This window comes from Podarcis tiliguerta (assembly GCF_965153285.1).
Source record: "Podarcis tiliguerta genome assembly, chromosome: 1".
Taxonomy (NCBI): Eukaryota; Metazoa; Chordata; class Lepidosauria; order Squamata; family Lacertidae; genus Podarcis; species Podarcis tiliguerta.
In genome coordinates this window covers 73,809,797-73,824,701 of record NC_139534.1, presented here as the reverse complement: position 1 = coordinate 73,824,701, position 14,905 = coordinate 73,809,797, and the positions used below count along the sequence as shown (strand labels likewise).

Sequence of the window (14,905 nt, the reverse complement as noted above, 5' to 3'; positions counted from 1 at the left end):
TGAAACACAGTAAAGGATAACAGCTTACTTTCCTCACAGAATATGAAAAAGTTGGCAGGACCCATCATTCCATTGCTATGCTTGGTTCTACTTATTGTTGGTAAGTGGATGTTGCAGATCATGCTTTGTCAACCAGCTGCATCCCATATATTTTGAAATGCAACTTCCATCCGTCCCAGCTGTATGATGTTGGGGCTCATTTGAGTTATAGTCCAAAACATCTGGAAGGCACCAGGTTGGAGAAGCCTGCTGTAGACACTGAAGCTGTTTGGTTTATCTACACTAGCCTCATGTCCTTGGATGCCTTATTTTAAGGCAAGGATGGCCAAGAGGTGGCACCTTAGAATTACCTGGCCCCTGAAACTGCTTTACGTGGCCCCTGGCCCACGCTGCCAAATTTTGATCATTATGATCAAAAGGTGGCACCCAGTTTTGCTCAAAAAGGGAATTCTTAATGCAAAACCACTCTTTGGTATTCTGTATATAACACATGCAGCATAATAATGTGCATCTTTCTATGTAGCACTATGCCTGAGCACACAGCTTTGAAGCACTTACTGCAATAGCATTCCAACTTTATGATTGAGTCTGGGCATTGCATGTGCATGGGTGAAAATCCACTTACTGTCCTCGGACTATTTAAAACAGTGTTCCAGGGAACCCTGGATTGTGTGAAAGCTCATTAGAGGTGCCCCAGAGAAGTCAGAAATGGTGGGCAAGCATGCCTAAACTACCAACCTTTCCTTTCATTGTGCAGCCATAGGGGAGCACTGGACAGGTTCTATGGTGGACTCTTAGGCATAGAACCTAAGGCAACAGTGAGATTTAGCTTCAGACCCGTTGCTAGATCCCTGAAAGACTCAGCACACAGGCCCATGTCAATATTTAAAGCACACAGCTTCCCCCAGTTAATCCTAAGAACTATAGTTTGTTAAGGGTGCTGGGAACTGCAGCTCTGTGAGGGATAAACTCAGGATTCCCATAATTCGGGGGGGGGGGGCAGTTATGTATTTTAAATGTGCATTAAATACATGGTGTAGGAAGACCTGGGTTCAAATCCTGATTCAGCCATGAACTCCAAGTTAGGCTTAATTTTAACTGGGCTCATAATGGCTACATCTTACAACCTGTTTTCAAGGGCAGGGTGATCTATTGCACAGCCTGCAAAGTAACCAGTACATTTTCTTCCCAACTACAATGCCAAACACATCTGGAATTAGTGTTAAGAACTAATGGAGGGGAGGGGTTTTTCTGCCGGACACACTTGAGTCTCACTACATCTAGGTTTAGAAAGCTATGACAATGTCTTTGGGCAAATCACTCTCTTGCACCCTCATCTGCAAAGTGGTCATGTTGATGACTTTACATACATACATACATACATACATATAAATATGATGAGGATTCCCACACCTGGACATAGCCAAGGGAGGGCTCCAAAAATAAGCTTGCCCCCCTCAACAAAAATCCTGGCTACAGCCATGCAGGCAAGTGTTCCACAACACTGTAGGCATGCTAGAAATGAACACCTCACACCACCTACCCCAATGTTGGCCTGGCTTTAGCACCAATCCTATTTCTTACCCAGAAACTCCTTTCTGGACAACTTTGTTCGTGAAACCAGTTTATGTCGCAAGGACCTGCTCAACCAGAAGCCACCGCGGCAGATCTTTAGCTTGGGAAGGATCTCCCCGTCCAACACACACACACGTGTTCCCTGAGCTCTCTACGCCATTGCCTCGGTCCATCTGCCCACCAAATGGGTAACTCCGCTCAGATCCCCCTTAGCAACCGAGGCAGGTTCTCCACCCCACCACGCACCGCAGCCTGGACGGCTCCTCTCCCCGTTGGCGAAAGTCACAATACTGACTTCCCTCGCTCCTGCGGGCGCCAATTGGAACTCGGAAGAGCAGGGGCTCAAGCGAGAGGCAGGAAGGCGCGCGGCGCCTTTAAGGGCTCCCTCCGCATCCTCCCTCTCTCGCTCTCCGCCAATCTCCGCCCGAGAGCTCTCAGCCCCGCCGATCCGTATTTAAAGGCGCGCCATCTGGGCAGGTGGGAGGTGCGAGTGATGCCGCCGCTGCCTCGGAGTTCCTTTGCAGCACGTTTGGGATTGCATCAGACCGAGCAGAAATCCCCCCTCCAGCGCCTTGGCCGGCCCGCTCCGCCTCCTCCTCCTCCGGAAGGCGAGCTCCAAATCCGAACGAGGCGCTCCTCTCCCCGCAGGCTCCGCTTGGAGCGCCTCTGGGGACCCCGGGGTAGCTTCCTCCTCCTCCTCCTCTCCTCCGGCAGCGGGATCCCACCCGGGTCCCCCGCCCCTACACACCTCGACTTCCGACCCGTGCGTGGGAGGCCACTCTGTATCCTTCCTCCCCCGCCCCAAGCCACACCCTTTTGCGAAATCCTCTCTTCCCTCCCCCTGCTTGCCTGCCTGCCTGCTTGCTTGCTTGGGATTCTCCCTTCTTCCCTGAGCTACGTGATCGCAATCGCGCCGGAGGAGACACTCGCGGCCCGAGGAGCTGCGCTGGGAAGCGGGTGGGAGGAGGAGGAGGAGGTGGAGGAGGAGGGAAGGCGAAGCCAAGGAAGATCGCCAGGCAGGCAGGCAGGCAGCAGCGCGTTGCAGCCAGCTAAAGCCGGCCGAGCAGCCCCGGGAACAAAGAGCGAGGCCGGCGAGGTGGGATCTCTCTCTCTCCAGGACGCAGCAGAACCTGCGATGGGGAGCGAAAGGGACAGGGGAAAGCAAGGGCGGGATCCAGCACCAACAGTCCAGCACACCCTTGTCAGTTTCAGCTCGGGGCGATGGCCGAGCGTGGCTTTGGGGGAAGGCAGCGGAGCGGCTGTCCCTGGTTTCTCGTGCAGGCTCCCCGCTTCTCTTAAAGCCATCGCGCGCCTCCTTGGTTTGTAACACCTCCTGGCCAGGCTGGCGGTGGGTGAGGAGGCAGCTCTTCGCCGGGGGTTTCCTGCCTTTTCCCGTTAAGCCTAGCTCGCCTGCCTCCCTCTCTCCTCTCCGCGGATGAAGATTCCCATTCCTTCCTTGTCCCTACCCGGCTTCTTTCTCCACCCCCACTTCTCTGGGCACCACGCCGGACGGACGGATTTGAGGCTGGATCGGATCTCCGCTCCCAGCTAGGATCCTTGCAATGGGCGGAGGGGGGTTTCAAGGGAGCGGGGAGACGATGACGACTTAAGAAGGGGAAAGATAGAAATCAGGGATGAGGCGCCCCATCACCACCGCGCGCATAGCAGGCACCTCTCTCTCTCTACCTGTGAGCAGCAGCAGCAGCAGCACCCGCTGCTCCAAACTGCTGACTTTCCACAGCTTATTTTTAGCCTGGAGACTAAATATTATTAGCTACATTTCTACGTAGGAAGAATCGAAAGAGGAAAGGGGAGGGGAGAGAGAATGGAAGGGAAGGAGGGGGGGGGGAATAAAACACAGGAGCAGGAAGACTGCAAGAGAATGGAGTTTCCGCTGCGTTGATACGTTGGAGGGTTTAGAAACACCCCGCTGGAAAAAAAAATAAAACTGGCAACTAAAGTACCACAGAGAGCCGCTTTTGGAGAAGGCACCACACGTGAATGCAAGCGAAGGTATCGTCCATGTAAACACAGGAAGGCGATCGTTTGGAGAGGAGTTTCTGGAGAGCTGACTCTCTCTCTCTCTCCCCAAAGCGGTGATCAGCTCCTAGTAGCTTATCACTTGCCGGTGATCTCTCTGTCTTTGCGCCCATCTCTCTCCAGAAGACACACACTATCTCGCTCTCTCTCTCGCACAAACACACACACTGCAACCTGGGATCCAACCCCACGAGTTAAGCCAACTCTTGGGAGTGAGCAGTCGCGCCAGGCACCTCTCCCTCGCCTACCTTGCCTCTCTTCCTCCGCGCGCCCAGATCGGAAAGCAAGAGAGCACAAACTCGGCCAAGAGGAGCGAAGAAACCTCTCTCCCCGTCGCGGGGAGACGGAGGACGGGTGGGAAGGCGCGCACAGACACACGCACACCGGGAAGCGAGGAGGGGGAGGCGAGAGATCGGCGCCCTTTCCTTACCTTTAGTCACCGCTAACCCACAACCCGTGGCGAGCTCTTTCAGAAGCAGCGCACTCGCATCTCCCAGAGTTGACCCGACCCGTCGGGGCCAAGCGCCGGAGCTGCTCGCTCTCACTCTCTGCCTTGCACTCCCCGCCGCTAGGAATCCGAGTCAATGTCAGCCCAGAAACCGGGACGCAGTTGAAACTGTGACGGGAGAGGGTTTGCTCCGTCTCTTTCTCTCTGCCTCTGTCTCCCTCTCCCTCCTCCTAGCCAGATCTTATCAGTGTGAGGGGAGGTCCACCCTAGCCGCCTTTTAAGAGCTCCGGGATTCGCTCCGGAGGGGAGACAGATACCTGGGGTGCCAAACCCATTGCCTCTCTCCAAGGTACTGATCGACACCCCCTCCTCCTCCCTCCTCCCCCACCCCTTTCTCCTCAACGCCCCAGGAAAGGTGGGGAGGGGGCGTCGAGGATGTTCACTTTCACGAAGTGTCACTTGATACGGGTTTCGCCTTTTCTTTCCCTTTTCTCGGGCTCTGTCACGTGAAGCGAGCTTGGCAAAAGAGCCGGGCTGTAAATAGAAGATCACATGTTGAGTTTGCTTCACCGGGGCGGCGGGGAGCGGGGGGGGGGGGTTTGGAATCACCCATTTCATTATTTTATTTTTTTTTGTTCTCCTGCCTCCTCCCTACAACTGTCCCCCCTCTCTCCGCCCCAAACATCCCGATCCAATATTATTCTCCCTCCCCCCCCCAAGTGTCCGTGTGAAATAACAACAAACACCCTCGCCACCATCATCCTCAACAGCAGAAAGGGTGAAAGTGGATCGCGCAGCCAACAGCTTTCCCAAGGAAAAACCCCGCTCCAAGTTTCTGATACGCAGCCTTAAATCAAAAAGAGCGTTGCCATTAAAGTTGGAGCCTCTTTAAACACACACACACTTCCCGCACGCACGCAATTCATCTGGCCTCTGAGACTCATATTATGCCTGGTGAAATTAAAGTGCTACCGAGTGGGGACGTCGGGGGCGAGAGGAGGGCTGAGAGATTAATAATAATAATGCTAATAATGATAATGGTAGTAAGGTGAGCTGTGAACTATTGTTGTCAGGCAACAGCCCCAAGCTTTACTGAGATCTATCTATCCATCTTGTTTGAAATCACAAGTCTGGAAAATAACAATACCTGGTCTTGGTACTCACCATTGTTTCTTTGCTGTCCTGGCGACAGAAGTGCCTTTAAAATCCAGTCTCTCCAACAGATGCTGGGAGGTAATGTGTCTCGTTTGAAGTCATCATGTGAGAAGTTCTGCTCGGCTCAGTGGATCGCCCACCACTTGGTGTGACTTATGAATCTAATAACAACCCTTTGCAATATCCGCAAGCCTCAACTCTTCCACCACCTTGGTGGCTACAGGAAGGAAACGGAAAGCGACGGGCTGGCAGGGAGTTCTTTAAAAACCGATCGCGGATTTACGCAAACGCCTGAGCTCACAGACACGTTTTCTCTCCCCCTTTGGGTTCTTCTTCTTACGTGATCTTAATAAACGAGAAGGGGGTTGGCAACGAGACCCAGCTGGAACAATCCAGGGAAAGAAGTGGCGCGCGGGGTGGGGAGGGGGAGAGAAAACGTGTCTCTCTCTCTCGCCCCCTCCTTTTGAATTGCCTCCCTCCCGACACGTGGGGAGTGGGCTTCAAAGTTCCCCGCCAAAGTCTTCTCAGGACACCCCATAGAACGCACGCAGGGAAAGAGAGAAAAAGTCCAGCTCACTTTACCTCCCCCCACCCCGCGCCCGCTCTAACCCGTCTGGTGCGTGCAGGCGAGCAAGATGAGCCGGCTGGAGATTTGCATTTGGTGGGAGCAGGTAAGGAAGCAGCCGGCGTTTCCCTCTCTCTCTCTCTCTCTCTCTCCCCTTCCCTTGCCGTGTCACTTTCACTCTAACTGAACACACGGACGGCACTCCAGGGACTTGTTGCATCCGAGCGGAGTGGAGCCAAACAGGCGGAACTATGCAGGTGGCATGGCGAAGGGAGGACGAGAGGGAGGCAGGCAGATGGTGGATGGAGACCGGCAGACAGGTGCTCGAGGATATTTACATATACCTGCATACACATCTGAATGGCTGGCTGGCGGATGGAGTGTGCGCGCGTGCGTGTGTGCGCATCAGGGAAGGAAGACTAAGCAACGCTCTGCGTTAATACGCATGGGTGCCTAGGGGGTTTAGGTCTAGGATCCAGGTACAGGATTGATGGCCATGCTCAGGTACGCATCCTCGCACACCTGTATAATGATGGCGGGATGGATGGGGGTGTGATACCTGTGCATACCCATCCGTTTTGTACCTGGATCCTAAGCTCATTTGTTGGGGAATAAGACCATGGATTTCAACGGAGCTTACTTTCAAGGAAGCATGTTGCAGTCCTGTGCGCGTTTACCTGGAAGTAAGCCCTGCTGAGTTCAGTCGGGCTGACTCCCAAGTAAGGAAGTGCGCAGCAAGATTGAAGCTGTAGTTCTTCAACTCCATCCTTCAACTCCAAGGACTAACCCTGTTCATGATAGCAAAGCATCGATCCCCTATATAGCCACGATCTGTATCTGCCTCTTTCTCTCCCTATCACGCACCTTCTGTGCTTCGGCCTTTTTCGCAACCAGTCTGCGTTCCTTGTGAGTGTGACACTTTTGGTTCTGGACAATAGAGCTCTGGATCTTGGTCTCTCAGCTCCTCCAGAGATTAACCCAAGGGTCCCGGGAATGCCACCGGCCCCTCTTAGCCTCAGTTGCCCAAATCTGGAAAATGGGAATGGCAGTGCCCTTTCTCACATGTTGAATCACATCATGAACATTGTAAAACCTGAAAAAAACAACCCATACGACATAAAAAAGAACACTAGCTAGGAAAATATCCCGATCCATTTGGTTCTCTGGCAACTCCTGCATCATCTGGCAACCATCCACTTCTGGGGTATCATCTAGAGAAAGACACTTACGTTGCAGTTTACTCCCCATTTGGGATATTCGGAGAAAAGTCGCCAAAGGGTTGCAAGCCCCTAACTTTCAATCAGTCAATCAATCAATCAATCAATCACTAAATAACCGGCGGGGGGGGGGGTGGAGAGGTGGCCCTCCAGTGCGTTTGGCTGCCCCATCGAGGAGACCAGTTGCTCTGCTCCTTTCCATCTAGCGTTCCCTCTCTTCCAACGAGACTCTCGGTTTGCAATTAGAAGCGGGGGCTCCATCGAAAGTTTGCCTGAAGTTGCCTGCAGGATGCCTTAATGGCTTCGCTGCCTCTTAGCTGTGAGTAACGACACTTGGTGTAGCCAACTTGGCGTCTAGGGCTGCGGCAGGGAAAGCCTCCGCTCTCTTCGCTGAATTGCCCAGAGAAACATTTTTTCCCATCTCTCTCTCTCCTCTCTTCCCGTAAATTGATTAGCAGCAACCGAGTTAATCCAATTATGGGATCCAATTAGGGAGTTGGTTTGCACTTGAGGATTACTGAGCCCCCGTGAATCTCCCAACACGTAGGTACCGGGTGACTCCTTTCTCCACCAGCAAGAAGAGGGAACTAGATTTTGGGGGTGCTGGATCCCCAAGTGCATCCCATCGCGATGAAGCATTTCCTACATCTCATTCCGATCGGTGAGACTCTAAGCTGAGGGATGGGGATGCCTGCAGCCCTCTAGTTATTGAACTCCATCTCCCATCAGCCCTTGGGCATCGGGGCCAGTGGTCAGGAAGCCTTAGTCCAGCAACATTTGGAGGGTTCCAAGTTCCCCAGCCTTGCAGTGCAACAAATTTGGCAATGCTCTGGATCGCAGCCTTTGAGTTCATGTGAAGTCTGATGGGGGAGGAACTGGAACAAGAGGGACTTAAGAGGTACCATCTCAGATCCACATTTGGATTCAAGGATGGAGAATTGCTTGTGAGGAGCATCTCTAGACTTCCTTTGCATGCCGGTAAAATGGAAAGAGCTCTTGATATGGTGCTGATACCATTTCTGGCATAGGTAGATTGCGCTCAGTGGGTAAGCCTCTACTAGGAACTTTGACAGCTTTGACAAAACTGCCATGGAGATAATCATCATATCAAGGCAAGGAGGATATTGTTGATAGGAAAGGAAGAAGGATTGCTTCCTGTCATAATGAGGTAATTCTAGAGTCATGAAAGGACATCTAGACAATCCTGGCTGACCCACACGGCAGGACCACCTGTCTCCACAGATCTCTCTGCACCAACTACATTTGGTGTTTATTCTATTATTTTGGTAGTGACAACATTTCCAGCGACGAGTTCCTATTAAAATTGCAACCCATGCTTTGATACAATTGGTCATTTTAATTCTGACAGCTGTAGCTTCTGCTGAGGAGGACCGAATGCTTCCCATGCTAAATCAGTGCCCATTGAACATGCCACCTGTTATCTCTCCCTTTTGGTGAAAATTAATCTGATTGCTCTTTGCTTGGCCATATGTTCACGTCAATGGGTTTACCGGCACAAACAGAGCAATAAACCTGTTGCATACCTCCCTTTTAGATGCAGATAATACCAATATTTATTTATATTTGGAACAGAAACCTTGCTATGTATTTGATAAGAACAAAATATCAAGCTATGAATCATTCTCTAGCAGCTTGATCAAACTGCACTTTCTTACCAAGAGGATGAGAGAGGGAGAGGGAGAGAAAAAGAGAGCAAGTTACCAAGCCCAGATATCATTTATAGGAAGGATTTCCTAGTTTTAAAGTTTGATTTTGACGAGCAGCTCATTTTTTTAATGTATTGTGAGTTTCTCTCTCAAATCTCAAAAAGCTTGTCAAGAAAAAGCAAACCTTAAAGCAAATGGTTCCTTCAAAGGAATTTAGTGGGATGGAGATGAAAATTAAGTCAGTAAGATTGAGTCAATGTGATCAAGTCAAACTCACCAGTCAAGAGACAACCTTTTGTCTGTCCAGCCCTAAAGTTCATTGCTTAAGGCTATTACTGTCTACAATTTAATACTGAAGATGCTAAATGTCTCTAGTGTTTCATTAAGTCCTTGCTTTCTCAAGCACATGCATTTATTTATTTATTTAAAAATGGAGTGATCCACAAACCTATCAGTTCCACGATTTCAAGTTGATTTCAAATTGGACTTATTCTTGTGCTTCTGCATGCAATATGACAGTTTATGGGTTATGCCAATCCCGCCCACACCAAGCTCTGAAGCTGTTGAATCAACAAAGACCTTTATCTGGAAGGCAAAGCAAGCATGAGTTCTCATGCTGAGCCATGGAGAAAGCAGGAGATGCAGCCCTGAGATTGGTCCCTTGCTGACAGCCCTGCCCAATATGTGTATAGCCAAGGGAGGGCAGGGAGGGGCAGCTACCCCCCCATCAATAAAAATATATAGCAAACTGAGGTTGTGCCCCCTCAACAAAAATCCTGTCTATGTCCATGCTGTCCAGTCTTCTGCCACTGGACCTACTACTGTAGCATTCCTCTCTAGTGAAGCTGCTCATCTCCCAGTTCTTCAAATCCCTTTGCAAAACAGGACATTTTGCATTACTGAAACAGCCAGCATCTTAACAGGCCTATCTTCAGCATATGTCATTTAAACCCTGTAGAAATGCTCTTTCTCCAGGGGTGGTGGGAAAGATTCAAAACTGTCAGAAATCAATAGCACTAGTAGGTTTCAAGATTCTGTCTTCAAACCTGGGCAGACCAATTCACCCTTTAGTAAATGTCTTCAACTAGTGGATTGTGGTCAGTAACTGGGTCCTGATCTGGGTCCATGATGGATTGCTCCAGTACCACACACTGAGTTACATTTGCAGTATGGGGTTTAGGTGTGGCTGCAATGTAGGCAGCTTGGATCATGGAAGTTACCCAGAATCTTTCTCATTAGCTACTGCAATTGTTCCTGCTATAGCTACCCAATTCTGAGTGTCAGTACCTCTCTTGGGGCTGGCTGGTTAATTTACCACACTGGTGCATGAGTTTACAAGTTGTAAACCCAAGCATTTGATGCTCACAGTTCTCTCCTGCTGCACAAGTTGTCTCTACACACACACATATAATCATTGTATAGCAACAATCTATGCATAGGACTCAGAGGAGCTATTTCCACTGAACCTTATGTTACTTATATCATAAAAGCAGCTCCTAGTTTGGGTACCATCCTTTCCTGGAGAAGAAAGGGAAGGGAATGGAAGAGATCTGAATGTGGGTCTTAGGGATTAGGAAGACCATAGCTAGAGGCCTTAAGAACAGAAGAAGAATCCTGCTGGATTAACCCAAAAGCATCACATAAACATAAACACATCACATAAAACACACCTCACAAATGCAGGCTTTCAGTCCTTTATTTATTTACTTTTTGTCTGGAACATTTCTATTCTATTCTTCAGCTGAAATGGTTCCCAGGGTGCTTCACAAACAAAGCATACAAGCAGCAGGTTGGATCTTGACTATGTTAGTTGAACTTGGTTCCAGCTGAAATAGATGGGACTTAATTCACAACTGGCTTCTCCCATGGATTTCAAGGTGTACCCAGCTCAGCTAATTTAGTGTGGATCTGACCCAGGAAAAGCAGTACAATAAAAGAGAGTAAGAAAATGTCACCGTAAATATCAGCAATGAAAAGCAGCAGTTTAAAACAAGTTACAACTCAGGACATAGTAACTTTTAAAGCCTGAGAGAATAAAAAGCTCTTCAGCCTGGTGCCAAGAAGCTACCAGAGAAGCTGCCAAGTGAGACCTCCTGGGGAAGGAATTCCATAGGCAGGGGGCCAACACCCAAAAGGTCTTCTACTTGTTTTTTTTTACCTGCCTAAGGTCAGTTGGCTGGCATATCTGCAGCAAACCCCCCATTGACGATCTCAGTGATTGTTCTCAACTTTTTATCTCCCTTTTTGTCCAAGGATTACAAAAAAGCACTTTGTACACACATATTCAAGGAGGGTGGGCACTGGAGGGTTAGAATCTGGTGGTCATCCTTGGGGTATTCTGCCTTTACAGAGGCAGTTGGTCTCAATCTCCTGGTGCACCCCAAACATTTTTTAGGTCAGCAGTAAGTCTGAGCCTGGTAAAAGCCTGAGAATTTTCTTGCACCCACTCAGAGCTTGCTCATGCTAGTTTATGGAGCAGGAGGGCTGACCTAGATCTGGGATATCAAAGGGCCCAGAGCTTAATGGTAGATTGCATGCTTTACTTGTATAAAGTCCCAGGTTTAATCTCTACCATCTCCAGAGGAAAAGGATCTCAGTGTGAGGGCATGGAAAGATCGGAGACCTTATGAACATAAGAAGGAGCCTCATGGATCACACCAAAGATGCAACTCACCCAGCATTCTGTTCTCACCTTGGCCAACCAGATGCCTTGGCCAACCAGATGGACATGAGCACAACAGCACAACCTGAATACAGAGAACTAAAGCAAGTAAAAAGGGCAACTTAGGAGAGGACCCAAAGAGAAAGCACTGGATGTTCCATTGCCTCCTGCTCCTCCCAGGAAATGTGAGTAGTATGGGCCTAGCCGGTGTGTGTGTGTGTGTGTGTGTGTGTGTGTGTGAGAGAGAGAGAGAGAGAGAGAGAGAGAGAGAAAGACTTATTACTTAACCAACTGACCAATTGTGCCGCAGATAACTCAGTTCTGCCCCACTAAAATAAATCCAGGCTACTCCCATGGTGAGTAGGGTGTGGACATCAAGGGGTTACAATTCTTCATGAATCTGTAGAACTTTGAAGACGTTATTCTTGGTTTCTAACTAAGGTTTGCTCAACCGTAATTATCTGATCCTTAAGTTCTACAGTGGTACCTCAGGTTACATACGCTTCAGGTTACATACGCTTCAGGTTACAGACTCCGCTAACCCAGAAATAGTACCTCGGGTTAAGAACTTTGCTTCAGGATGAGAACAGAAATTGCGCAGCGGCAGCAACAGGAGGCCCCATTAGCTAAAGTGGTGCTTCAGGTTAAGAACAGTTTCAGGTTAAGTACGGACCTCCGGAACGAATTAAGTACTTAACCTGAGGTACCACTGTATAGCTCTGACAGTAGAGCATGAGACTCTTAATCTCAGGGTTGTGGATTCAACCCCCACATTGGGCAAAATACTTCAGCATTGCAGGGGGTTGGACTAGATGACCCCTGTGGTCCCTTCCAACTCTCTACAATTGTGCTTTTCGAATAATGTTGGAGACAACCCACTATGTTTAGCAGTTTGGACCCCATGCCATTATATCCTTCCCATACTTGAATAAAACATTTACTTTGACCTTCAGTAGGAACTGAAAACATTTACCATTTTGGATCCAGGGTTACCCATTTCTGTCTCAAGTTTTCTGCACAATGCCTGTACGAGTTATGTGTTGGAGAGCTAAACTGACCTTTATCAGGGGGTATGGACATACCATATCATGTAACAATCTTGCTATAAAACATTTTGAGAAATTCCCTCATTTAAGTGCCTAATATATATGGTAGAACTGGACTTGTAGATGTTTTCTTACATACAATAGTCTCCTTATTTGATCTAGCAGCTCCTGGTTGTGCAATATTACTTTTTCTTTTCTTTTTTTTGCAGATTGTTACTTTGTAGCCAACCTACACAGAAAGGGTCAGCTTGTACTCTTGAGTCTAACATAGCGATTTTGTTGTTTCAGCTCTTGCATGACAAGCTACATCTCCGAAATTTATGTACTGTGTACTATAAAACAATCAAAGGTGCAGGAGCCATGCACTCTCTAGCATCTGGCCACCCTAGTTTGTGGCACCACATCTGTGATGTCTGTTTCACACATGCAGGTGTTCTCTAGAAGGTGTACTCAGCAAGCAGTGTGCGAACTCACTTTAACTGACTTAACTTGGTTTGTCAGTAGCAATTGTCTGTGCCTACTGTGCCATGTCAAGGGACGCGGGTGGCGCTGTGGGTTAAACCACAGAGCCTAGGACTTGCCGATCAGAAGATCAGCAGTTCGAATCCCTGCAATGGGGTGAGCTCCCGTTGCTCAGTCCCTGCTCCTGCCAACCTAGCAGTTTGAAAGCACGTCAAAGTGCAAGTAGATAAATAGGTACCGCTCTGGCCGGAAGGTAAACAGTGTTTCCGTGCGCTGCTCTGGTTTGCCAGAAGTGGCTTAGTCATGCTGGCCACATGACCCAGAAGCTGTACACCGGCTCCCTCAGCCAATAAAGTGAGATGAGTGCTGCAACCCCAGAGTCGGTCACGACTGGACCTAATGGTCAGGGGTCCCTTTACCTTTTACTGTGCCATGTCAGCACACCATTACAAATTATAACATGATCTCTGCACTGAAAAGATGTAACCCCAGCCTGATAGGATGATACAAATGTTTTGGGTCAGTGTGCTTATTCTGTTGAAATCATTGGGCCTGAACAGTCTTCTAACACTGAACAGTCTTCTAACACTGGGTATTGTGCATTTCTGTACTTGGGTTTCTCTAAATATAAATCATCTAAAATTGTGCTTATTGTATGTTTCCATGTGCTTATTGCATGTCTATGTGCCTTGATTGCATATCTTGATTTCCCTTGTTGCAAATCACTTTGAGATCTGTGGATAGTAAGCAGTTGATAAATGGACTAAATCAGGGGTACCAATTTGAATAAAATATTATGGGGTCCCTGGTAAGCCCCCCCCATAATAGATCATGTGACACAGCGCACACATTCCATTTGAATGGGAATCCCCGTCATTTTTGTGGGGGCCCAACCCCCCTCATATATTGTACGGGCTCCTATGGACTAAATGAATAAATGGCTAAATGAGTTGACTCCTATGGACTAAATAAATGACTAAATAAATAAATGACTAAATGAGTTGACTCCTATGGACTAAATGAATAAATAACACAGGACACTGTGTAGACACTGAAGTCCTCACTGCCCTATATGAATGGAGAGAAGAGAGAAGTGTGCATGTTCTCTTACACACAAGTAATATGAAGAAAATACTTAAATATGTCTTTTGTTTCACTGGTAGAAATGCAAGTTGTAAATGTCTTAACAGTTAGACTAAATTTAACCCCCAACCTATGGAGCCTCACAAATTGTAATGGAAAGTTGAAACTTCTAAATTTTGCCAAATTGAAGAACAGATATGGATGCTGCTGTTCTGTGACAGTCGGGACCCAAAGTAATAAATCAGTAGACTCTCTTGCGGCATAGAGCCTAATGTCCAGAACCTGCACCTGAGGCTATTGATTCAATCCTTTGTCCTATGCCACTTTATAACTCTCGAAACTTTTCACCCTGTTGTCAGATATACGTTTTGCAGGGTTTTACGTGAATCTGTGACTCTTATGTTTCAACTACAGCAACTTTGAAGGGGTTACAGACATGACAGGGGAATGAATTGGTTTAACCTCCCTTGTTTCCATGAAAATTTGGTATCTGTGTCCCTGTAAGTTGGGACGCTGGATGCAGTGAACCTACTACTCTCCCTTGCAGATTTTGGGCTTAACCTGTAAATACTTCGACTTGATGAATTTGCTACTTGGGCTCTCTCTCTCTCCCACCAACCTTTTCTTTTTGCTGTAATCTCCCTGCCCCAAGTTGTTCATCTTTCCCCCTGTCTACCACAGAAATAGTTTGCAATCTGAGCTGGGTGTTGATGGGTTGTTGTTGTTGTTTGTTTTTTTTTATTTGGTAGCTGATGCCATTTCCTTTTCTGGATCAGCTTTCTGAGCCTAAAAGCCATTCCTAATTATGTATATTCCTTCTATCCTCTGGCATGCAGATGAAAACCACTGAGTCACAATGCCATTCAGATAATAAACACCCCTCCCACCACTGCCTAGTGCACTGCACAGAATCACAATGATTCTCTCTACCCCCCTCCCATTCCTCTTCTTTCAGGCTGCTTCTTAAGATATCAGGAAATGCTCT

The 14,905-nt window shown here is 48.2% G+C and overlaps 1 protein-coding gene across 3 annotated transcripts in view; it reads right to left on the bottom strand.

Annotated features, from left to right (window-relative positions):
* BDNF (brain derived neurotrophic factor) overlaps window positions 1–6,098 on the bottom strand; it is a 70,192-nt gene extending 64,094 nt beyond the window's left edge. Inside the window, exon 1 of one of the 3 annotated variants that reach the window (XM_083441079.1) lies at window positions 5,228–6,098. In XM_083441079.1, coding sequence (XP_083297205.1) covers window positions 5,228–5,230 — 3 coding nt within the window. In that variant the 5' untranslated portion in view covers window positions 5,231–6,098. Of the gene's footprint in view, window positions 1–3,863; window positions 3,926–4,045; window positions 4,481–5,227 lie in introns of those variants that run through there. The other 2 variants (XM_083441081.1, XM_083441082.1) reach the window with 2 other exon arrangements.
* Between the last annotated feature and the right edge of the window lie 8,807 nt (window positions 6,099–14,905).